This window comes from Protomyces lactucae-debilis, assembly GCF_002105105.1.
Source record: "Protomyces lactucae-debilis strain 12-1054 chromosome Unknown BCR37scaffold_3, whole genome shotgun sequence".
In the NCBI taxonomy this organism is placed as follows: Eukaryota; Fungi; Ascomycota; class Taphrinomycetes; order Taphrinales; family Protomycetaceae; genus Protomyces; species Protomyces lactucae-debilis.
In genome coordinates this window covers 479,033-502,203 of record NW_024467995.1, presented here as the reverse complement: position 1 = coordinate 502,203, position 23,171 = coordinate 479,033, and the positions used below count along the sequence as shown (strand labels likewise).

Sequence of the window (23,171 nt, the reverse complement as noted above, 5' to 3'; positions counted from 1 at the left end):
GCGCTTCAAGAATAGAGTGTCGCGCGATTGCGAGACTGCATGACTCTAAAAATGGGCAATACAAGAATAGATTGCACCATCTGAAAGGGACTGTACGGTTTTTGGAAGGCGCTTCTCAGTCACTTGCGCAAGGTCGAAAGGAAATGTCAGATGATACACATGCCTCCGAGCAGAGACTTGAAGTCGAGTTATCACAGAAATGATGGAAGCAACGCCAATATACATCGCCCTGAGTTGGCTGTAAGGATGCGACATTCTAAGAATGAAATAACATATTTGAATAAATCAAGCTAGACCTTAAGATATTTATCGAGACTCTCACCTAAAAAGCCTTCGATGGTAATAGCTAGGGAGCTCGCCATCCGCTCGACTCGCTCATCTTCGTCCTCGAGTGCCTCGGCAATAAACGGAATCAGCTGCGGCACATGAGCCAGCCATTCTTCCCCCAGCTTGGCACACAGTTGATTCTCACACGAGACTGCCGAAAGCCTGACTTGTGCATCTTCATGTCTGAAGCGAGCGAGCACGCGCGTATTGAGATGCTTGGTGAACTGCTCGCTTCCTTGCAACGCACTGGTGAGTTCAACAATGGCCGGCACGGCAATCTGACTCGGGTATGTGGAAGCGGCATCGAGCTGACTGACGAGCAAGTTGATGAGCTGTTCGGCCTTGTCGCCAGCAAGGACATTCTTCCAGTGCTCTTGCGTGTCATGTCGAAATGCCAATGTCAAGCTCGACACGACACCAACCCACAATTTGCGATTGGGCTGACTTTGTAGGAGCTCAATCATGTCCTCAAGCAGGTAGTTGTAATAGTTGAGGATGATGCCCTTAAATGTCGAGGTGAATTGCACCATGAAATTGAAAAAGGTGATTTGACGCGCCAAAGATGCTGCAGGCTGGTCCGTGCCGGTAAATGCCCAACCCTTCAACTTCAAAAAGAGTGGCCTGAAAGTTGTGTCATTGAGCTTGAGCACCACCTTGAGTAATGCAGCAATCGTTTTCTTCTCAACCTGCTCGATACCCTTGACATCCCAAGACTTTGACTGCCCGCGAATGTCCAACGCTTGCAAGAATAAAGACAATATTTCCTTCGAGGAGCCCGTGACAAACTGCCGAGTGGATTGCTCGATCGTCTCCTCCAGCACAGCAATGAGTGCAACAAATGACTTTTTGTTGGCCACCTTGCCGTATGCTGTCCATGCGGTTGAAATGGCACCAAGCACGTTACGCGTTGGCATGCTCGTGGCTAGAGTTGAGAGCAAGGACTTTTTCTCATTGGCAAGCTCGTCCGTGGCAAGGTGGAAATCGGCCGCACGCTGCATGATGGGTGCAGTGTAGCTCGTCATAAAGCTTGGAATAGTCTTGACGAGCGATTCGAGCAGAGAGCAAGTAGCCAGAGGCAACAAATCAGCATCTTCTTCTTTGCTAATACTGGTGAGCTGCTCCAGAACTTGCGGCATGAAACGTGGCAAAAAGGGCAAGATGCGAGGACCAAGCACAACAGCAAGCGTTGTTGTCGTGTCGACTGCTTGGATCTTGGCCAGCATGTCAGTTGTTTCCAGCGATACGACTGCTTCAGCAACAGGCACAAAGATGCCAGGCTCTTGCTTACCAAAGCGCCGACCGAGGGTGCTGAGCGTTTCCAACGCCGAGCACAAAAGAGGTCCATCAGAAACCAGGCCAGCAACTTTGCCAACGAGTGTCGGCATATCTGCACTGCCACGAGCAGCAATCATTTCGAGTGCCTTGACTTGCATAGACTCGCTCTTCAACAGCAAGTCTTGTACTACAGACACAAAGAGCGGTGCGGGCAGGAGCGTAATGGCACGGTCCAATGCATCAAGTGCTGTATCTGCAGCTTCTGCCTCGACTTCATCGCATAGCATGAGGAGCGACTCGACCAGTTTTGCAAACGGCTCTTGCGGAGCAACTTCAAGCTCTGACCGCACCTTTTTGGAACTCAGGTGCGCTGCGATCACCTTGACGAGGCTGGTGCGCAACTTGTTGAGATCAACATTAACATGAGAAAGGAGAGAGGGCTCTGGCACGTCTGGTGCTTCGTCTGGCACTTGCCTGCAAATCTCCGACAGAGCTTGCAGTGCCTCGAGCTGAACGGGAGCACGGAACTGACGCAGCAGAAGCAAACAAAAGTCCAAGTATGCAGCAGCGGACTCCACACCAGGAGCCGGCTTTTGCCTGGCTGGTATTTCAGCACGCTTTTGAGCAAAGACAGCCAGCAAGGGCGCCAAGAATTGCTCTTCGCCAAGTGTCTGCACCAAGGTAACGAACAACTTTGGACGACGGTGCTTGGGAACATGTGGGAACGCATCAACAAAGCTCTGCAAAATGCCAGAAGCGCCAAGAATACGGTCTTCTGCTTTGCTGCCGAGCGAAGCAAGCAAAGGCGGCACAACATGCTGGATAGTCGTCTCGATGACATGTGCACTGAATCCATCGTCCTGTCGAAGCAAATTGGCACCCATGAATGTGAAAATGGGCATCACACCATGCAAGACTTGCTCTGGTGCTGCTTCTGCGAGCGCAGCGACGAGCAAGAGTGCGCGATTGTGAACTTGAGGTGATGAGGAACCACGAATGCAGCTAATGAGAATATCAACCCGGCAGTCCTTGGCATTCTCCGTTGATACCATGGGCAACATGCAAGAAAGTAGCAGCTGTTCAGTGAATGAGACTGATACATCCGAGTCTGCTTCTGCAACAACAAGATCATTAAGCTTGCTGAAGAGCAGAGGAAGCAATAAAGCATGTTGTTGAGGCTCATGCCGTTCAACCACCTCCAACAACGAGGTGAATCGACGCAGGGCAATGTCCGGACTGTCCGCTGTAGTCTTCAGCCGCTTGGCCTGCGCGGTGAGTGGCTCAATGTCGACGTCATTGATGAGCTCTGCAAGCAGGTCAGTTGTCAGATCAACCTGATCGATCGTCGCATTGGCCTGGCGAGAGACTTGCGAGGGTCCATCGACGATGCCATTGACAAGCGACCTGACAAAATCTGCCTTGTATTCTCGCTTCATGGATGGGTACAGCGAGGCCAGCCAGATGATTGCAGGTGGCCCGAAGACATCATTCTGGTCGTGGACCAGTTTGAGCAGCAATTGAAGCGCGCCTGTCTCTGAAGCAACCACCTGCCGGATGAGCAAGCGATGGATGACGGTCGCATCAATCAACTCGAGGCGACATTGAGCGGCAATGGGCGAAGCATCGTTTATCACTTCCTCCAGCCTTTGAGAAACTGCGCGTGTTTTGGCAGATGTTGGCTCAGGCGTCTTGTCAAAGCACAGGAGGAGCTTGAGTACAATCTTCGCCAATGGGGCGTGCAGAATGTGGCTTGCGAGCCAATGAAGCGTCGTTGTTCTGTGAGCGAGATCCTTGCCCTTGTGACCGTGCGTTTGCATAGCGTTGCCGACAGTCTTGTAAATCACCTTATGATCCAAAAGACAAGCATGCTTCTCAGTCAACAAGACTTGAAGAAAGTGCTGCACTTCGGAAGCAGAGAGCCATTTGAGATCTGCGCTGTGCGGGCCATACAAGTCGTCAATACCCCAGATGCGCTTTGTCTTGGGTGGCCTAATGAGTTCAATGACAGCAAATGTGGCAGTCCGCACTTGCTCGCTCTTACTGGACAACAAGCAGATGAGAATAGGTAGCAAGCCTTGCATGTCATCTTTGCTAGAGCTCACCATGCTTGCAAGCTGACGGAGTGCCTCAACTTGCAGAGTCACTTCGTTCGCAGAAAGCGAGACGCGTGCTAGGAATGAGATCTTATCGTCGACCTGAGCTAGCGTCTTTGCAAGTTGACCAGGAGCAACGAGATCATTGAGCAGCTTTCGCGCATCGAGAAGAGAAAGCCAAGTCTCTTCATCGCCAAGCACAGGAAGGCTGAAGGTTTCTTCAATTTGCGGCACAGGCGCGACATCAATCGACATGGGCTCTGGCTTAGTAAGTGTCATTTGTAGGGCAAGTTCAACGTCAGCTACCTTGTCGCCGACTGCTGTAGCAAAGAACTTGAGAAGATGAGTGTCTTCCAAGAGCTTGCTGACTGAAGCGCGGTAGTCTGTCAGTTCTGCTGACTCGAGCACTTGCTTGGCGACGGCCTGCAAAACAAAGACTGTCTCTGCACGGGTCATGAGCCCACTAGACAAAAGTCTTCCTACTTCCTCGACCGATGCAGGTGTGCGCGACACACACAGAGAGAGCGCAAAACTAGTCATCAGCTTGTCTGCACTGAATTGCTTGCACAAGTCTAGCACATCCTGAGTAAAGAGATGAGAAGCGACTCCTTCAGCCAAAGCATGGAAACCCTCTTGCTGCTGCACAAGCTGGGCGAGGCAGATGAGTGCCGAGCGCTTGGACTGATCAGAGAAGCCTGAGACAATCTTTTGCATCACAACAGCAACGACATCACCAGAAAGACTAGCGCGAGCCGACAAGACGGCAATGACCATGTAATTGGCGATCTGGAACTCTGGATGCTCCCTCAGTCCCAAGGCTTCACCGGCAACAGGTAAAAAACGACTGACAATATCTTCTTCAGCAATGTTGCAATCTCGCTGATGAGCAATGGCCCTGACGCACACGTCTGCATAGAGACCCACCTGGCGTGAATGCTCTCGATTCGTCTGTACGCGTGCCCAGACATGCTCAATGAGGAGTGTGAGCATCGTTGGCGTCGCGCAGCATGCCTTGACAAGAAGCGACAAGGCTGGAGGATCCATTGACTTCTTGGACGCACCGAGGAAAGCCCACTGCGGTGGCAGCTCGAGGATGCTAAGCAGCTTTGCAAATGTTGGTGTCGAGTGGAAGGGCATGAAGGTGAGGATGAGGTACTCTGGGAGCGTGAAGCACACATCAAACCGCCTGACGAGCCATTCAAGGCACTTCTGCGTAGGCCTGAGCAGAAAGTAGGGAGCCGCTTGATCCAGGAATGAACGGATCTTTGCCTCGAGCTTGTCATTTTGGGCACGCGTCTGCGTTGCTCGATCAATGAGCTTTGCATCTTCGGCAAATAGTGTCCTCTCGAAGGAACGCAAGGCAGGCTGAATAGAAGCTAGCTCCTCGAAGCCGTTGGCTGCAATAGCAAAGACTTGGTCAATATCTTGATCAGCTGCCTCTGAGGGCGAGAAGAGCAGTGAAGGGAGCTTCTTTCGCTTTTGAAAGTTGATATTTTGTACAGCGGCATTGGCTCTGATGCCTGCAAGCTGCTGGGCGAGGCTCGTGGCCATGATCCCTGTCTATCAAGTAGACTCTCTATCTCTTCTCCTTGTCGCTGGTCGCTGCTCAATATTTCTGAAATTTCCGTGAGATTTCCCACGGTCTCTCGCTGACATAATCACTGAATTTTATCTCGACGGCGAATCTGGAGGCGACGGAGCAAAAGGCGCAGGGTCAGGCTACTTGTGCTCCATCTACTCTCATATCTTAAGCTCAAGAAGATCTAGCAGTATGGCAGACGTACCCACCAACATCAAGACAAACGGCGTCAAGCCAGACAGCCTCGCCAGCATTGAAGGATGGACCGTCAAGGCAGGTCTCGCACAGATGCTCAAGGGCGGTGTCATTTGCGATGTGACAAACGCAGAGGAAGCCCGTATCGCTGAAGAAGCAGGTGCTTGTGCAGTGATGGCTCTCGAGCGTGTGCCTGCTGATATCCGCGCACAGGGCGGTGTTGCGCGCATGTCTGACCCGCAGATGATTAAGGAGATTATTGAGGCTGTTACGATCCCCGTCATGGCCAAGGCCCGTATCGGCCATTTCGTTGAGGCACAAATCATTGAGGCGTGCGGCGTCGATTACATTGATGAGTCGGAGGTGCTGACACCAGCAGACCCAGTCAACCACATCTACAAGCACCCTTTCAAGGTGCCCTTTGTGTGCGGTGCCAAGAACCTCGGCGAGGCTCTGCGCCGCATCTCGGAAGGTGCAGCCATGATTCGTACCAAGGGTGAGCCAGGTACCGGTGATGTGATTGAGGCCGTCAAGCACCAGCGCATAATGCAGTCTGAGATTAGACGCTGTGTCAACATGTCAGAGGAGGAGCTGTATGTCTTTGCCAAGGAGATCCAAGCACCCATTGATCTTGTTCGCAAAGTCAAGGAACTCGGCAGACTGCCTGTGGTCAACTTTGCCGCCGGTGGTATTGCAACCCCTGCCGATGCTGCGCTCATGATGCAGCTTGGCTCAGATGGTGTCTTTGTTGGCAGTGGTGTTTTCAAGTCTGGTAACCCTGCACACCGTGCTGCTGCCATTGTTCAGGCAACGACGCACTTCAAGGATGCACAAAAGCTTGTGGAGGTGTCGACCAACTTGGGTGAAGCCATGGTGGGCATCAATTGCTACCAGCTCTCTGCCGACCAACGGATGCAGGATCGTGTGGATCACGTAGAGAACGGTGTAAAGAAGAGCGAGTCGTATGGTTCCAAGAAGTAGATAGCACAAACAAGCGTCTTTCTTTGTTCATCTGGCTCAGGTTGTCTCCTGGAACACTGACGCTCTCCTACCAAGCGCATCATGTCGCCCGTGAAGAACCCAAGTGGACATTGGCCATATGCGCTGCGCCTGCGTGGATCAGTGACACCCAGCATCTTGAGCAAGATTGTCTTCATCGGTGAGTAGCAGCGTGGACCCAAGTCAGGAGGATGCTGACGTCGCAGGACTCTATGCTGCACTCGTCAGTTCCATCTCACTGCTGACAGAGCGCTCCCTTGGCATCTCACCCATCCTCATCTCTGTCCTTGGTTTCGTGTATGTCGTCTATGTGCTATATTGGTACAAGTGCTAACGCTATCCAGGGTGGGTCTTTCACTCTCATTCAAGACCACAACCGCATATGCTCGCTGGTGGGAGGGACGCATTGCCTGGCAGACGATTGCAACCCAATCACGCAGCCTCGCTCGTCTCATGATGGTGCATGTCCCCGAAAACACGGCAAAAGACTGTTTCATCAAAAAGTCAGCCGTGGATTTGCTCAAGATCTATCCAGCTGCCGTGATGCATCAATTGCGTGAGCGTCGTTCCGAGGGAGCACGCTTTGTGTTGCGAGTGCCACATCTCATGACATATGCGAGTGTTGCTGGAACACCCGTGTCGCCACCTTCGAGACCTCGGACGAGCGCTTTTAAGCGCGCAAAGCAGCACCGCGCAGAAGCAGTGGATTACAACAAGGAGACTGCATTGCATGGGTGTCTGCCCGTTGGTAAGACGAGCCTGACATGGTACGTCTGTTGCTGACTTCGCAGAAATTGCCATGCACTTGTCGGCGTTTGGTGTTTGGGCGACCTGCACGCAAGGCTGTCCCAATTACGTTGGTCAACAAATTGCTTTGTGTGTAGCTGGCTTAACGGATGCATTGGGTGTGTGTGAGCGTCTTCTTCGCAGTCCGATCCCACTCGCCTACAACATCGTCATTAGCCAAATTGTGTGGGTGTTTATGCTTGCCCTGCCATTTCAGCTGGAGGACCAGCTTGGTTGGTACACGCCAGCGTTGGTGATGGTGACGGGTTTGTTCTGCTTTGGTCTCGAGGGCATTGCACGAGAGCTGGAGAACCCATTTGGTGACGATGCGAATGATTTGCCGCTGGAGGAGTACTGTGAGGCGATTGAACTGGAGCTGACGGTCATGACGGCTTTAGACCGAACTGAATTTGCTGCATGGGCTCTAGATGAGCGCAATTTAGCCTTTGGCAAGAGTGGTATGGAGGAGAAGCTGGAGGGGATGACCATTGAGGAGGCCCATCGCCAGGTCTTACAGCTTGCTTTGCAGACCTGTTCAAAGTATCTGTTTAGAGCAGGCAACGACATGGCTGGAGTGTATGACGGGATTCATGAAGCAGCATGAGGGTCAGGCTGATGAGGTTGGTGGACAGAGCAGAGAGAAGAAGCAAGCAGTAGACAGAGGATAGAAGAGATGATGAGGGCAATGATGGCAATATTTGGCGTGTCAGCAGGAGGAGAGAGTCAGTACAAGGAGTCAATACAAGCAATAGTAAAGTAGTAGAGGAGAGTAAAGCAGAGTAGCAGGGTAGCAGAGAGTCAATACAAGAAGTAGTTAGGTAGTACAGTAGAAGAGTAGAGTAGAGTAGAGGAGTAGACTGGTAGAGGAGAGAGAGAGAGAGACCTAACCCAACCAGCTCAACTCAACGGACAAGAAAACACCCGACAGCGACACCACAAGCAAGGCACAAGGGCGCATCTGTAGGCCAAAGCGAAGCCATGCCGTCCACTAGGCAGAGCACCACCAACGGGTCTCGCACAGAGCTTCAGCGATCCACATCCGGGCGATCCGCCTCGTCTTCCTTCTTCACGGCATCCCCAAAGCCGACATCCCCATTCAGTAGTCCGTCTGCTACAACGGTGCTTTCCGTTGCAGAGCTACAAACACAGCCAGAGTTTACAAAGCCAGAGACAAATGGCATCGCCCTCACTCTCCCCAAAAAGGACCAGAAAAACGCGCGACAGTACGCGCCATTGCTGAATAAGCTTCATAAAGTACCCTCTACGGCATGGGGCCCGCCCGAGAAGTTTGAAGAAGCTGAACCACCCCTCTACTTCCTCATGACCACCTACATCTCCTACCTCATCTTCATCGTGCTAGGTCACATTCGCGATTTCTTCGGTAAGCGCTTTGCCAAGAAGCGGTATGCGCATCTCCAGCAGCAGAATGGCTACGCACCCCTCAACTCTGACTTTGATAATTTCTATGTCCGCAGACTCAAGATGCGCATCAATGATTGTTTCAGTAGGCCAACGACCGGTGTTCCAGGTCGCTACATTACGTTACTCGATCGCGAATCGAATGATTACAATTTGCACTGGCATTTCACAGGTGAGCAGACAGATTGTCTCAATATGTCCAGCTACAACTACCTTGGCTATGCAGAGTCTGTGGGTGCATGTGCAGATGACGTGGAGCAGGTCGTGCAAAAAGTCGGACTCTCCTCGTGTGCAACACGCTCAGAGGCAGGCACCATGGATTTGCATGAAGACTTGGAGAAGCTCGTTGCGCGCTTTGTTGGGAAACCAGCAGCATCCGTCTTTTCCCAAGGGTTTGGCGTGAATGCCACCATCTTTTCTGCACTCGTCAATAAAGGTTGTTTGGTGATTAGTGATGAGCTCAATCATGCTAGTATTCGATGGGGTTCGCGTTTGTCTGGTGCTGCGATTCGTATCTTCAAGCACAATGACATGCATGCGCTCGAGAAGCTGCTGCGAGAAGTGATTTCGCAGGGTCAACCACGCACACACCGACCCTGGAAGAAGATTCTCGTTGTGGTGGAGGGCTTGTACTCGATGGAAGGCACCATGTGTGATTTGCCAGGCTTGATTGCATTGAAGGAGCGATACAAGTTTTACCTGTTTATTGATGAAGCACACTCCATTGGCGCACTTGGCCGTCGTGGTCGTGGTGTTTGCGATTTCTACGGCATTTCCCCAGACAAGGTTGATATCCTCATGGGTACCTTTACAAAGTCCTTTGGCGCAGCAGGCGGGTATGTGGCAGGCAATCGACACATGATTGATGCACTGCGGTTGACGAATGCTGGATCAGTGCTCGCTGAAGCCATGTCACCCATCATCATCCAGCAAATCAACACCTCCCTTCGCAGTATCGCCCTGGAAATCCCGGGTCTTGACGGTGTCGAGCGTGTTGAGCGTCTCGCCTTCAACAGCATCTACTTGCGATTGGGACTCAAGAAGCTAGGCTTCATTATCTATGGACATGCCTGTTCGCCCATCATTCCACTTCTCCTGTACAATCCAGCCAAGATGCCGGCGTTTTCCCATGAAATGCTCAAACGCCGCATTGCAGTGGTGATTGTCGGATACCCTGCCACACCACTCGTTCAGTCGCGTGTCCGCTTCTGTGTGTCTGCAGCGCACAACAAGGATGACTTGGATATGTTGCTTGAAGCGTGTGATGAGGTGGGTGACTTGCTGCAGCTCAAGTACAAAGGTGCCAAGAAGCTGAGGGGGAACTGGAAGCAGGAGCTGTTTGAGGAGGTGAGGAGAGACTTTTCAGGGCCGCAGCAGGAGGCTAAGCATGTGCAAATCAATGGTGGACAATAGATGTAGATAGGTCAAGCAATTGGTACTATGAAACAGTTGTCTTGAAGATTGAATAGATGCTTATGTAAGCAATTTTTGACACTAACTTTATATATTATGCGTAGCCGCCGCCCGTTTGTCCTAGCGGTTAGCGGCGTGGTTCTTCCCCGAGCACTGCCCGAGTTCGATTCCTGCGTGGGGTTTCTGGCTGCATGTCCATTAATAAATGTGCAGCCCCCTCTTCAATGAGCGATATTCGTCAGGCCAGCAATGGAGCAGCAACTCGTGAAGCGTAGGAAGGCGGACTCGACTAGTGGGCGCTCGTGAGCAACGCTGTGCTGGATGCCGCGGTTGGACTTTTGCTTTTGCTTTATACATCCTATCTAGTCACTTGGCTGCTATGTACTTCCACGGGTATGGGATCGGTGTGGAGCCTGGCCCTCTTAGTCTCTAACCAAAGACTACATACCTGTTTTGACTTACATTCCAGCCCGCACATGGTGCTGTGCTTGCCCATGTTGTATCGAGATCGTGTGCAGTGATGCGTGTCCTTGCGTCAGACTGACTCCACCAACAACCAGTGTCTAAGACATGTGACACTTTTCAACTCACATCGACTCCTCTCTGCTTTTGGATCTTCAGTCTTGCAACTGCAGCAGACTGCGCGCGTCAAACTACTACTTGTCCTTCTCAGCTACTAGAAGCATTTGTAGCATTACAGCCAGAATGGATATGCTCCATGCGCTTCAAGACGACTTCAACAAGCACTGGCAATGGGAGAAAGAGGGCCCGGACATTGCAGATTTCACGCAAGACCCGCTTGAATGTCCTCGTGATTGGCCGGCGCCTTTCCGCAAAGAGGTGCCGCAAAAGGACTTCACAACAGGTCATATGTCACACTGGTGGATGGCAGGCGGCGACAATACTGGCACGTGCCAGGAGCTTCTCCTCTGTCGCAGTGTGTCCTTTTTGAAGCATTACGCCCAGGTGTGGCTGTCGTGCCTCTCAGATGGATGTCTCTGCTGGGTCGTCAATGTTTGTTCGCTACGCAGGGGCCATGAATCCCACTTGCCGGTCGCGCTTGCTGGATTGCCGGTACACATCTGGTCGGATGACTTGATCTATCAGCCAATATCGGGCTCATATTTCGAGAAACGATACACTCCACTGAATCCTCATCAGCTGCACGAGGATGCCACGATAAATGCGATTCTGAAGGCATTTCCTCGAGCTGTGGGCGTACGGATCATGCTCTCCGGATGCTGCGAGATCCTCTATCCCTCATCTATGACTACCCTATGGAGCTACAAAACGACCAGCAAGCAGAGTAGGAAGCTCTTGTCTCAATTTACTGGGGTTCGGCATACGACGCTCCGCTTCCACGATTGCTTGGTTTCCCCGAACGCCGTGGGCCGGGTAGGACCTCCGACGTCGGATCTTCAAGCTTCTCTGGAGGTCAAAGTATGCTTCGATGATGATCCCAACACTGAGTACTGGATAGCCTCCAGCGGATTGACGCGCACACCAGGGCGATGTCGTCCGTCTCTTTTCAGTCGAAGCGCCAAAAGACACATTGTGCCAGGCGAAGACGTTTGGCTCAACACCGGAGGCGAGGAGGAGATTATCGGCTTTGTGTCTGAGGTGGTCACCACAGAGTCCTCAATGCAGACTTGCGACACCTTCATTGACACAAGTCACTCGAAACTATCGCATAGTATGCTGACAGCATTCCGAGATAAGCTCAAAATGAACGAACAGTTTGCCGATCCAGAAGGAGTTTTGAGAAGACCTCTGGCAACCGAATCGCGGATTCTTGCTGTAAGCGATCTCGCAGATGAAAAGTATTCAGTCTCGTTTCAGGGAAGTTCCAAGTGCCCTTATCTCAGCTGGCGAAATGCTGGCAAGATCGATGCAGACTCAGTTCACTTGGATGATTTTGGTAATGCCTCGGTTGTCGAAGGCGTCCAGTACCTGAAGTCAACAATTGCTGGTCAACCTGCTTTCTCTTGCAGTATGCTTTGGCGTACAAGTTTTCCTGCCGACAGGTTTGCGAAATTGCCGGCGACTAACATGCTATGCCAATTGGACGCTGCTCTGATGCAAAGCCAGATTGTTCTGTTCGGAAGTTTCGACGTGGAGTTCTCCAAAAAACGATGGCCCAGCTTGAAGAAGGAGGAGGACTCCATTCTACTCGACATGAACTCAAAGATTTCTTGGCATCTGAGAGGTGGTCCTCTACTTTCTGCCCGTCTACAAGGTGCTCGTGTTTGTGTCACGAACCGAATCATCTGAACCGGCTCAGAAGGACATCAGACGCAGGACGACCGCCAAACTCCCCTCAACCACAACACACTCTGCTCACCCCTGTCCTCATTGTTCCCAGCTCGTACATATGGCATGTCTCCAAGAAGATATTGCTGCTGAAGCTTAACCATCTTAGTTTTGGCTTGCAAGCTACGACTGTCTATCAATGAACCGTGGCTACTACTTGGTTACAGATTCGCAGTATCGCATCAGTCACAGTTCGGGTCGCACGGGGGATATGCGCGCATCTCGCAGAAACGCCTCTGGCAGAAGGAAGGAGCCTTTCAACGAGTAACGAGTGATCAGAATATCTTCACCGCGATCCTTTTCCATCTCCCCTTGGCTTTTGTTGCTGCTTTGTTGGACCCGGGCGTCCTTGAGGTAAGTGTTCTGCGCGACACACAGATGCTGACCCATGGGATACCTAAAAATTCTGAAATCCGACAACGCTTGATGAAGCCGCTGAGGGATTGTCGAGACAGAGAGCAGAGCCCGAAACCCCTTTGGCCGAGTCATGGTCCTATGCCGTCCGCCACAGCACAGCGCGGGACCAAGAGGCAATTGAAGCGGCGCCTGGCTTTAGGTGCTTGTATGCGAAGCAGTACATTGCCCCACGCAGAATGTCGAACATGCTGGAAGGAACTCTGAAAATGGCTTTCATCGAGGTAGGGCGAACGCCGCAACTTGAGGTCTACCTCGATGAAAGCCATTTTCGGAGTTCCTTCCAGCATGCTTGACAAGACTTTATGGGCAGCCAGGTCTGTCATCAACTTTTCCTTCTGGGCTAGAGGCAGACTTTCGCCCAAGTTTTTACGCTCAGTCCGCGTCTAGGCTGCAAGCAAAAAGCATGCCGACGCAAGATTGAGCGTGCTTGGATCCTGAAACTGTGGATCCAAAGCAGGAAGGCCAGGAGCGACCATCTTGAGTGGACGATGCGGCTCAACAAGGGAGAGATTGTGCCAGAATCCACTTGGGTACTTGCCCAGGCTGTTGCCGTCTTTGCGGTCGTAGCAGATACTGACCCTGCCGCATGGTACTGCTGCTCTGTTCCCTTCCGGCTGCATCTCACCTACGCCGACTGCCCAGACGCTTCGGTTCAGCGCTTTTCGACGCCTTCCACCACTGGCCAATGCCACCATGTGAGTAGTACACGTTAAAAACTGGTTGCCATTCAGCTCAACCACCAGTCCAGACGTCCAGAACCATCTTTTTGAGGCTTGAGGCTTGCTTTTGCTCCTGAAGGCAAACTTTCCAGGGCTGGTTGCGATCTTGACGGAGCTTGGCGTGCAGATTTCGAGAAGCTACCGACACTGGGCGTTACCAGCTGATCAGTCTGCACCAGGTATTTTGGCTCGAAGAGACCACCCGGAAAGCAGCTTGGCGACCTTTGCGCTTGAAGCCTGTCCGCTTACAAAGTAGAGTACACATTGGCCACTGGACAGCACAACGAGGCTTGTGCTGCCAGGGAGCCTCGTTGTGCTGCCAGGGAGCGTCCTTACGATGCGCCCAAGGTCTGTGTCAGATAGAATAGAATAGACAAGACATCAAAATCGCAATCAGCCCTGAAAAGTTTGCCTTCAGGAGCAAAAGCAAGCGTCAAGCCTCAAGAGGATAGTTCTGGCCGTCTTGGACTGGTGGTCGAGCTGAACGGCAACCAATTTCTAACGTGTACTACTCACATGGTTGCATTGACCAGTGGTGGGAGGCGTCGGAAGGTGCTGAACCGAAGTGTCTGGGCAGTCGGCGTAGGTGAGATGCAGCCGGAAGGGAACCGAGCAGCAGTACAAGGCGGCAGAGTCAGCATCTGCTACGCTCGGAAAGACGGCAACAGCCTGGCCTGGGCAAGTACCTAAGTGGATTCTGGCACGATCTCGCCCTCGTTGAGCCGCATCGTCCAATCAAGATGGTTGCTCCTGGCCTTCTTGCTCTAGATTCACAGTTCCAGGATCCAAGCGCGCTACAAGACGAGTATTAGTAGGAGGGCAGCGTGCAGAGCAGGTGTACAAGCTGGCTAGTGATTTACTGTGGAAGCAGGAGACAGAATGCTGATGAGGACTGTGAAAGAGTGGTGGAAGCACGGACATTGTGAAGATTCAGGAGAAGCAGCAGTGCAGTGCTACACAAATGATCGAGTGCAGTTGGCATACCACGCAAAGACTATCCAAGGCTGATCCTTCGCTGCTCTTATGCTAGATGAGATTGTTTCAAGTATGTGAAGCACTAGATATTCATCTACCCGACGACATACTTGCCGCGCCGCTTGCCGACATTGGGATCCACAATGAATTGCTCGCCCCTCTCAATGATGTCCTTGTATTCTATTCGTTAGTACCAGCTTTGCAAGGATCAGCATACTCGACCACCATCGTGCCATGACTTTCTTGTTGTCGAGTGCCTCTGTGATTTCATTTGCTTGCTCAATACGCTGTTCGTGCGTCATAATACTCCTTGCATACTTGTTGACGGCTGAAAAGTGTCCCCATTCACTCAACTTGTCGGCAATGTCCATTCGAAGATGCTTGCGCAGGTGGAAGAGCTCATGCACCACTTCTGTCCGCTCAAAGCAGTTGACACCCAGGTTGAATTCTTGCCTCAAGGCACGTTCCTGACGTTTACGCTCTTCTATTGGATCATCGAGTCGGGCTGCATCAACGTACAGGTCATCCTCAGACGAGTCTGCATCTGCATCCAAGTCTTCGAGCGTGACGTGGTCGTAGCGACTCCCTTCAAACCGCACAACATAGGTAGCAATACGGTTGGAGCGACCACAGGCGTCACAGTAGTACCCAAGATTGCCCGTCTCAACTGCTGCTAGATCAGGTCCATTTTGCAGAGCACGCATGAAGGTGCGTTTCCAAATGGAACTGAGTGCAATGTCTGCCTTTGCTGCTGTCCGATCGCGAAGCCAGTTAATTGCGGTCTTGAAGTAGCGATCGGGCTCTAGGCCTCCTTGCGGTAAAATCAAGTCAATGACCTCCCACTGACAGCAAATTTTGAAGAGCTCGAGTGGTGTCCTTGGCTGCATATACTCGGCTGGTACCTCTCCATCCAATTCTTCAAGGCCAGTCCTTGGGTTGTACACTTCAATTTCTTCATCACCAGAGACCTCGAAAGAGCCAAGCGACTGCCGCTCATCCACATCGTCATCCAGCACATTTGTGTCATCTGCATCAGATGCTTCGCTACTTGAAGGTAGCCCTGCTTTGCGTCGCTTTAGCTTCTCTAATGCTGAACGATATTGCTTCTTGCCAGCATTCCGGCCGGAATTGGCAGGCTTGATGGCGAGTTGACGCTGGTCGATATCGTAACCAGGAGCTTCTTCATCTTCATAGGCATCCATATCTTCGCCTTCGAACGGTTTGTGGTCTTCCTCCTCGTCAGGTGGTGGCAAGTATCGCCTCCGACGACGCGCAGGGGTGATGAGCTCATCCTCGCTATCTTCATCGTCTACCAAGGTTGTCAGTGGTTTATTTCTCTGGCGAGGCTCATCGGGCGCTTCATCCAAGTCAATGATGGTGCTGTGTTGGGCACGCGAGCGATCACTCTCGCCGAGCTTGATGGTGCGAAATGCCTCTTCCTCGCTATCTGGTGTCGAGACACGCGATGTGCCTGGTCGAAAATTAATCTTGCTCTGCTTTTGGTACGTTTTGGAACGGTTCGCGTGACGTGGCTCTGAAGTGTGCTTGACGGAGACGTGCTTGTCTTCGTCCCTCTTCCTCTTGCGTGCATTCGACTTGCTTTTTGTGCGAATTTCTTCTTCCTCCTCGCTGCTGAAGATCAAGCCAAGTTCCTGCGCAGTTTTCTTCGGTGCTGGTCCAGATACTTGGACCAACTCATCGATGGAGGTATCTTCATCATCTGAAAAGAGACTAGCCTCTGGTCTTTTGGCTCCTTTGTCACCTGAAGGCTTCCGCCTGTCATTGACACTTTGGGCAACAGACTTGATGGGCGACTCGAGCGTTGTGAGTTTCGCCTGCTTGAGCCTATCTGAGCGCTGCTTGTCTGGCGTGCTCCTGTGTTTGTTCCTTTTGGACTTGAGTTCGCCTGTAGCTAAGGCGCGCTTCTGCTTGTCCCTGTCCATGGCAGTAGCTATAGTATAGAGCAATTCAAGCAAATCAGAGCAGAGTACAGAGCATCGTAGCAGATAGAGCAGCAGCAGATTGAGTGTTTGAGCTTGAGGAGTAGTCCTGGTCCTGGTCCTGGTCCAGCAGTTTGACTCCTCAAGCAGCAGCAGCAGCCCACACAACACCACAGACTCCAGGATGCCGCGCAAAGTCCTCCTCAAGGTCATCATCCTCGGTGACTCCGGCGTCGGCAAGACCTCTCTCATGCACCAGTATGTCAACAAGAAGTTCAGCAATCAATACAAGGCCACCATCGGCGCGGACTTCCTAACCAAAGAGGTCGTCATTGACGATCGCGTCGTCACCATGCAGGTGCGCGCCCTCTTTATGTTGCTTGAATGCACAAGCTGACTTGCCTTTTAGCTATGGGATACGGCGGGACAAGAGCGCTTCCAATCTCTAGGCGTAGCCTTCTACAGAGGCGCAGACTGCTGCGTCCTCGTCTATGATGTCAATAACGCCAAGTCCTTTGATGCAATTGACTCGTGGCGCGACGAGTTTTTGATCCAGGCGGCGCCCAAGGATCCAGACAACTTCCCGTTCGTGGTACTCGGCAACAAGATTGACGTCGAGGACAGCAAGCGCATGGTATGAGATCATGACCCTATGACCCTATAAGCCTATACTAATGTCAGATCTCACAGAAACGGGCGACGGCATTCTGCCAGTCCAAGGGCAATATCCCGTACTTTGAGACCTCTGCGAAAGAGGCCCTCAATGTCGAGCAGGCGTTTGAGGTGATCGCCAAGAATGCACTGGCACAAGAGGCAGCAGATGACTACGGCGGCGACTTTTCAGACCCAATCAACTTGAGCCTGACAGACTCGAGGTCGAGTGGATGTGCGTGCTAGTGTGATTGGGTGTCCTTGTGCGAGGTTGTAAACGTCTATAGGCAATGTGCCCGGTGTCTTTGTTTCTCTACCTCATACCACACATCCTGGATATTGAAGCTCATCAGGTCTAGCTACTACTTCTGCTATTACTGCTACTGCTGCTGCTGCTGCTCATATGTCTCATAGCTCCATCAACGACAGGATCGCAAGAGAAACACGCGCCGTCCATGCGCGCAACAACAGACTCGCCAACGTCAAGCTCCTGCTCGCTCTCAAGAGTGCCGCTGCCTTTCGTGCATACATCGTGCCCTTCTACTTTGTCTATAAGACATTCGAGGCAGAGCTCGCTGCAGTGAGAGGTACATCGCAAGACGAGGCCACTCAGCATGTCTTCCAGGAGCTCTATGAACCTCTCCTCGAACGTACAAGGAAGATTGAACAGGACCTACGCTTCTACTACGGGCCCGATGCAGATGTTGTAATGCGCGGCCCTCAGACAAGGACACTCCAAGAGTATGTCGAGCACATCCAGAGCATTGCAAAGCAAGATCCAGTCAAGCTGCTTGCGTACAGCAGCGTCATGTACCTCGCGCTCTTTGCTGGTGGACAAATCATCAAGAGCAAGATGGTCAAACGCTACGGCTTCTTCCCAACAAAGCCAGGAGTCTCGCAAGAGGAAAGCATACGGCAGGGAACCAACATCTTTACATTCGACACGAAGGATGTGCAGACTCTCAAGAAGGCACATCGAGACCGTTTCGATCGTGTCGTTGCGCAGTCTCTGACTGCAACACAGCAAGACGCAATTGTCGCAGAAGCCAAGGAGATTTTTGTGCGCAACGAGCAGCTCATTGCCGAGGTGCAGGTTCCTGGTGCTGCTTGGATCACACTAGACTTGCTCAAATGGCCATTGCTTGTACTTTTGCTGCTCTTTCTTGCTATCTACTGGCTGCGATCGTGAAAGGACATCTCGATTGAATGACGCAAATCGGCATCATACGACTCTTTATCAACCAAGCTCCCGCCATTTCGCTTCCCCTCTCGAACAACACCATGTCGAACCTTGCTGAAACTGCTCGTGAGGCTGTCACTAGCGCAACACAGTCCTTCACGCCCCTCAAGTCGGTGTGTGTGTGGCTCAATGGCTTCCACATTTACGCCGATGATTTGCACCGCAATGTCGAAGCCAATCACTACTGCTCGCAGATCAAGCCTGACTTGAAGCAGTGCTTGCTTTACGACTCTTCAGACAAGGATGCACGCTTGATTGGTGTGGAATACATGATTCCTATCGAGCGATTTGAAACGTTGCCGCCTGATGAAAAGAAACTCTGGCATACACACTTCTGTGAAGTCAAGTGTGGTATCTTGACAATGCCCAAACCAACTGGCGTACCGTCTGCGGTGTGGGAAGCAAGCGAGACGGCAGAGATGAAGGAGCTCGTCAAGTGGGTTGGCAAGACGTATCATTTCTGGCAGGTGGATCGAGGCGATGCATTGCCCCTAGGTGAACCAAAATTGATGATGTCCATCAACAGCGAGGAGCAATTGGACTTGCAAAAGATCAAGCTGCGTGATGACAGGGAGGCAGTGGACAGGCAGCACAAGTGTGCCGTTCGAAAGGATATTCAGCTACCTGAGGCTCCAATTGGCGCTGATGCCTTCAATAATGTCAAGTTTTGCGTCTAGCGTGTAAATCAGTCACTATCGAAGCTCTATGTAGCCATAGGTCAGCCAATATCTTATGGATGCATGGTCCTCGACGACTTTGAAAATTTGATGTGCTCTAACCCGCTTGTTCCTTACTGAGACTACTCATCAGAGCAGATAGCTAGAGTGCTGAGGGGAGAAATGCCAGCAACTATCCTCATGTTCATCCCGGGCAATCCGGGAATCGTGGACTACTATGGTCCTTTCTTTACCGCTCTCAAGGAGCACCACAAGCAGCTACAAATATACGCGTACAATCACGTCGGTTTCACTTCCAATCCGACCAAGTCATTGAAGCTGCCGCCGCACCAGATCAATCTCGATGCTCAAATTGCTCATGCCATTGATCGATTCGATGCATTGCTCTTGGCACACAAGGGATCAGCTGGCTCACAACAGCCACAAATTTATCTCGCCGGGCACAGTGTCGGTGCCTATATTGCCTGCAAGGTACTCGAGGCGAGGCCTGATGTCGTACAACGCATCTATCTTCTGACTCCCACACTGACAGAGATCGCGTTGTCGCCTCAAGGCCGTCTACTGACACCATGCTCACATATACCTGGCTTTCTGCAGCTCGTAGCAGGCTTCGTATGGCTCTGGACTTCACTGCTGCCTCAACAGTACCGACTCAAGTTCATTGCCTGGTGGACCGGTTTCTCAAAAGAAGCTGTTCGTGTAACGACAGACAGTGTGGTTCAACCAGGCAATGTCTATACAGGACTCGTCCTTGGTGCTTCTGAAATGACAGACATTCGTAGCCCAGATGCCAAGTTTTGGAGAAAATACGGCAAACGCTGCTCAGCGTACTGGGTGATGCGAGATCACTGGATTCATGAAGCATCAAGAGATCAACTGCTAGCAGACACACGCATTGAGAGCTACTTTTGCAAACGAGCCAATCATGCATTTTGCGTACGGCATAGCGAGATTGTCGCGGATGTGGTCGCTGGCTGGCTTGGTCGGGATCTGGCAATGAAGTTTGCAGATGAGCTTCACTAGATATAGACGTGTATAGAAGTGCCATGTACATGGGTTGTGACTAAACTGCGAAGCGTGACTCTGCCAGTAATGTGTGCTCCGCAAGGGACTGCGTCACCCAATCAGCCCGAACGATGTGGCCAATCTTTGATCTGAGGGCATTGATTGAGCGTAATCGTCGGCTCTGTTCATCGTCCGAGTCTGACACGATGAAGTGCGTTATTTCTTCGCTTTTGACGTCTAGCTCAAGCTTTGCACCATGCACTTGCAAAAGCGAGCGGTAGTCAGGTCCAGTGTCATCTTCGGCAACTTTTGCAAGATGTACTGTGCAGCCTGCAAAGATCCACCATGATTCGTCTCCTCTGTCGACTGCTTGTTGATCAAGATCTAGTTGCAGAGACACGAGCTCTTCTCTGGTAGGCATATGTGAAAACAAAGCCTTGTCTTGCTCCATTTGGTTGAGTAGTAATTGGAGTCGACTGACATCGATGTGTTCGTCCCACGAATCGCCATACTGATCTGTAGATCGCTCGACTGATATCCTCGTCGCTTCTGTGCAAAAGTGCATGTAGCGTGTCTCTTTCCGCAACAGATGTCCTGCTTCAATGGAATCCAGAAGCCATTGTGGCGTCATGATGTCCACTAGTCCACGGTTTCTGATGGCTGATTGTTTGACCGACCATATATCACCAATACAGTGCACATCACTCGTGAGTCGACTCTGATCGGGATTTGATTCTCGCTTGCGCTTTTGAGCGGCAGTCTTCTTGACTTCTGGCGGGAGACCATCGTTTTGCACAACCTTGCCACCGTGCTTAACCACAATTTTCTCGAGTTCCTTCTTGCTGATCTTGAGGGACCGAGAATCGGCTGTGATGAAAAACGTCTTGCCCACCAAAGCTTGATCTTGCACTTTCACGGCAGCCAGCCCAGTGTTTGCATTGAGTAGCATTGGTTGAATTTTCCTGGTCGCCACTGCACGATTCTTCCGGACGTGCTTTTGCATCTCCTTCTCCTTCTTCTCTCCTTCTGCTGTGTCTCGCAAATCAGCGAATTCGCGTTCAGATACACAGTTTTGCCAATTCCGATCATCGCGAAGCCGCTCAAATCTTGGGAATCGCAGAGTCACGGCTGTTGCAAAAGTCGTGGTCGTCTCCGCTGAGGCGGCCTTGAGTTGCAGCACAACAGAATCTTCCGGTCTGATCCAAACATCGGGAGCTTCGAGGATGGTGCCAGAGTTGGTCTTTCGAAAGACAATGTGATCTGGAGGATGCTTTTTGTCGAGTGGCGTCCACTTTTTGTCCGTCAAGTGGGCAATACGACGATAATCATCACTGCTAAAACCTCCGCCAACTTTGCAAAAGGAGACAAACTTTCGAATAGGCCCCTGTTGGCCATGTTGAGGATCGCAACGTAGGCCGCAGAGAAATGAAGAGAGCCTGCTGCCACGACGTCCACTGCCATGATAGGCGCCAAGCACAATGAGGTCAAGATTTGTACCGAATTCGGACATGTACTCGGGTTTGACTTTGATCCAGGATGTAGATCTATCATTGAGCTTGTATGGGCGACTTGGATTTTTGACCAAGAGGCCTTCCGATGCATTTGCAACGCATTCGCGAAGCCGAGTCTCAATATCATCAGCGCTGGCAGTCTCTTGAATGGCGAGAATTTCGAAACGATGTGGTTTTGGGGTGATGATCTTCTCCAGGTAGGCTCGTCGTTGTCGGAGCGGCTGGTGTGTAACGCTCTCATCATTGACAGAGAGGACATCAAATACACAGAAGCAAGGGTACGGGTCGTCTGGCGAATTCTCTGATCGACTCTCTCGAGCAGCAACACCCTTCAAGGATCCAAATGGAACAGGCGCCATGCGAATTGGATCCCATGCAAGCACCTCGCCGTCGAGCACGATTGACTTGATTTTGGGGTGAAAGACGCCTTGAAGATGGCGTGTGATGGCACCGCCTCCGATGCCGTCGATGATCTGGGAGCCGTAGATATCTGTAGATTCATTGCCGCCCCGTGACCAGTAACGGAATTTTCCATGCTTCATATGGAGCTGCAGGCGCTCGCCGTCGAGCTTTTCTTCGATCCAGAATGGCTCGCCATCCATGAGCTTGACAATCTGCTCAAAGGAAAAGCTCTTCCACTCCGCTAGTTGCGGTTGAAAGCAGGAAAAGACACGAACTAGGCTTTCGCGCTCCGAGAGACGTAATTTGGAATCGTGAAGTTGCCAACAAACGCGTGAAAGGGAAGAAGTGAGGTTATAGAGTTGCATGGCGTCAGGGTGAATGAGTGGAAAGATTGCTTTTTCAGACATGCCAATCTTCATAGCTTTCAAGACAATCGAAACAAGCCATTTGAATTCCAATGCAGACATTTTCTCGTAGAGGGACCTGAGAATTGGCGTCTGTTCCGCGCTATCGTTAGCTTGGCCTTGAGATCGCAAATCTTACGCCTTCTGCGCTGCCGCAAGGAGGTCCAGCTGATCATTGACATCCTTAATTGTCAATGTAGAATCACTCATCTGCGTGCTTCGCTTAGCCACCACATAGTAAGCACACCCTGGAAAGTCTCCTGCGGGCGCATCAGTAGATGATGGATGCTTCCAATGTGTCAGGGAGCGGGCATCATCTGACTTCTTATTGATACCAAGCACATTGATGAGCAGATTGGCAAATGTCAGCTCCTTGACTCTGTAGATGCGATCACGATCTTTCTCCGGCATGACTTGCATTAGTATTCAGCTGAGTCTGGCAACAGAGCGCGTACCTAATCGCATGGCCGGGAACATATCTGGCCCAACACGCGCTTTCCACTTTTTGATGAAGCCTTCGACCTTCTCTCGTTTGCGTTCTGCAGGTTTGGCCAAGAGGGTACTGGCTCGTGTCTTTGACAGCTGCTGTACAGGCTGCAGTAGCTCATTGACCAGCTCACTGAAGCGCAGCGTCTCCCCACGGTTGGGCGGGGCCGCCACCTCCTTAGCAGGCATTTCGAGACATGAATAGCTAGAAGCAGCAGTAGCCTGTCAGTCTGTCTGGCACAAGTCTCGTAGCTGTAGCACTGTAGCACATGTAGCACATGTAGGAGTGACTGAGTAGTCGAGATCTGACGTCGCTTGTCGGTAGCCCAATTTGAAGCGACTCAAGCG

The 23,171-nt window shown here is 51.6% G+C and overlaps 11 protein-coding genes across 11 annotated transcripts; 7 read left to right on the top strand and 4 right to left on the bottom strand.

Moving 5' to 3' along the window:
• Positions 1-273: 273 nt before the first annotated feature.
• On the bottom strand, positions 274-5,268 carry BCR37DRAFT_376917 (uncharacterized protein). Its single transcript, XM_040868695.1, has one exon. The coding sequence runs from the start codon at positions 5,244-5,246 to the stop codon at positions 291-293; it is 4,956 nt and encodes a 1,651-aa protein (XP_040727523.1). The 5' UTR covers positions 5,247-5,268; the 3' UTR covers positions 274-290.
• A 122-nt stretch (positions 5,269-5,390) lies between these two features.
• Positions 5,391-6,480, top strand: BCR37DRAFT_376915 (putative pyridoxine biosynthesis protein pyroA). The gene has a single exon (XM_040868694.1). The coding sequence runs from the start codon at positions 5,467-5,469 to the stop codon at positions 6,448-6,450; it is 984 nt and encodes a 327-aa protein (XP_040727522.1). The 5' UTR covers positions 5,391-5,466; the 3' UTR covers positions 6,451-6,480.
• Positions 6,481-6,531: 51 nt separating this feature from the next.
• On the top strand, positions 6,532-8,094 carry BCR37DRAFT_396983 (Bestrophin, RFP-TM, chloride channel-domain-containing protein; the record flags this gene model as incomplete). The annotated part of the gene is made up of 4 exons (XM_040871720.1): positions 6,532-6,628; positions 6,675-6,765; positions 6,813-7,216; positions 7,260-8,094. The coding sequence occupies 4 exons, from the start codon at positions 6,532-6,534 to the stop codon at positions 7,856-7,858; spliced, it is 1,191 nt and encodes a 396-aa protein (XP_040727521.1). The 3' UTR covers positions 7,859-8,094.
• Positions 8,095-8,179: 85 nt separating this feature from the next.
• BCR37DRAFT_376913 (pyridoxal phosphate-dependent transferase) lies at positions 8,180-10,119 on the top strand. Its single transcript, XM_040868693.1, has one exon. The coding sequence runs from the start codon at positions 8,233-8,235 to the stop codon at positions 10,084-10,086; it is 1,854 nt and encodes a 617-aa protein (XP_040727520.1). The 5' UTR covers positions 8,180-8,232; the 3' UTR covers positions 10,087-10,119.
• Positions 10,120-12,509: 2,390 nt separating this feature from the next.
• BCR37DRAFT_376909 (uncharacterized protein) lies at positions 12,510-13,059 on the bottom strand. The gene has a single exon (XM_040868692.1). The coding sequence runs from the start codon at positions 12,883-12,885 to the stop codon at positions 12,583-12,585; it is 303 nt and encodes a 100-aa protein (XP_040727519.1). The 5' UTR covers positions 12,886-13,059; the 3' UTR covers positions 12,510-12,582.
• Positions 13,060-14,532: 1,473 nt separating this feature from the next.
• Positions 14,533-16,556, bottom strand: BCR37DRAFT_396981 (uncharacterized protein). Its single transcript, XM_040871719.1, has 2 exons — positions 14,725-16,556; positions 14,533-14,687 (listed from the first exon to the last, which is right to left on the bottom strand). Exons 1-2 carry the CDS (start codon positions 16,448-16,450, stop codon positions 14,602-14,604), a joined length of 1,812 nt encoding a protein of 603 aa, XP_040727518.1. The 5' UTR covers positions 16,451-16,556; the 3' UTR covers positions 14,533-14,601.
• A 75-nt stretch (positions 16,557-16,631) lies between these two features.
• Positions 16,632-17,344, top strand: BCR37DRAFT_401973 (small GTPase superfamily; the record flags this gene model as incomplete). Its single annotated transcript, XM_040871876.1, has 3 exons — positions 16,632-16,805; positions 16,857-17,081; positions 17,129-17,344. The coding sequence occupies 3 exons, from the start codon at positions 16,632-16,634 to the stop codon at positions 17,342-17,344; spliced, it is 615 nt and encodes a 204-aa protein (XP_040727517.1).
• A 157-nt stretch (positions 17,345-17,501) lies between these two features.
• BCR37DRAFT_344009 (uncharacterized protein) lies at positions 17,502-18,287 on the top strand (the record flags this gene model as incomplete). The annotated part of the gene is made up of 1 exon (XM_040867541.1): positions 17,502-18,287. The coding sequence occupies one exon, from the start codon at positions 17,502-17,504 to the stop codon at positions 18,285-18,287; it is 786 nt and encodes a 261-aa protein (XP_040727516.1).
• Positions 18,288-18,379: 92 nt separating this feature from the next.
• BCR37DRAFT_401971 (uncharacterized protein) lies at positions 18,380-19,015 on the top strand (the record flags this gene model as incomplete). The annotated part of the gene is made up of 1 exon (XM_040871875.1): positions 18,380-19,015. One exon carries the CDS (start codon positions 18,380-18,382, stop codon positions 19,013-19,015), a length of 636 nt encoding a protein of 211 aa, XP_040727515.1.
• Positions 19,016-19,077: 62 nt separating this feature from the next.
• Positions 19,078-20,058, top strand: BCR37DRAFT_218035 (uncharacterized protein). The gene has a single exon (XM_040866442.1). It carries the CDS (start codon positions 19,178-19,180, stop codon positions 20,036-20,038), a length of 861 nt encoding a protein of 286 aa, XP_040727514.1. The 5' UTR covers positions 19,078-19,177; the 3' UTR covers positions 20,039-20,058.
• Positions 20,059-20,078: 20 nt separating this feature from the next.
• BCR37DRAFT_364824 (ATP dependent DNA ligase domain-containing protein) lies at positions 20,079-23,114 on the bottom strand (the record flags this gene model as incomplete). The annotated part of the gene is made up of 4 exons (XM_040868258.1): positions 22,793-23,114; positions 22,477-22,750; positions 20,804-22,440; positions 20,079-20,755 (listed from the first exon to the last, which is right to left on the bottom strand). Exons 1-4 carry the CDS (start codon positions 23,010-23,012, stop codon positions 20,079-20,081), a joined length of 2,808 nt encoding a protein of 935 aa, XP_040727513.1. The 5' UTR covers positions 23,013-23,114.
• Positions 23,115-23,171: the final 57 nt, after the last annotated feature.

Bases quoted from the DNA above. Each gene is read 5' to 3' on its own strand.
- BCR37DRAFT_376917 (XM_040868695.1), bottom strand. From the start codon at position 5,246: ATGGCCACGAGCCTCGCCCAGCAGCTTGCAGGCATCAGAGCCAATGCC.
- BCR37DRAFT_376915 (XM_040868694.1), top strand. From the start codon at position 5,467: ATGGCAGACGTACCCACCAACATCAAGACAAACGGCGTCAAGCCAGAC.
- BCR37DRAFT_376913 (XM_040868693.1), top strand. From the start codon at position 8,233: ATGCCGTCCACTAGGCAGAGCACCACCAACGGGTCTCGCACAGAGCTT.
- BCR37DRAFT_376909 (XM_040868692.1), bottom strand. From the start codon at position 12,885: ATGACTCGGCCAAAGGGGTTTCGGGCTCTGCTCTCTGTCTCGACAATC.
- BCR37DRAFT_396981 (XM_040871719.1), bottom strand. From the start codon at position 16,450: ATGGACAGGGACAAGCAGAAGCGCGCCTTAGCTACAGGCGAACTCAAG. The intron at 14,688-14,724 runs GTATGCTGATCC...ACTAACGAATAG, and splicing joins CATGGCACGATGGTGGTCGA to AATACAAGGACATCATTGAG.
- BCR37DRAFT_218035 (XM_040866442.1), top strand. From the start codon at position 19,178: ATGCCAGCAACTATCCTCATGTTCATCCCGGGCAATCCGGGAATCGTG.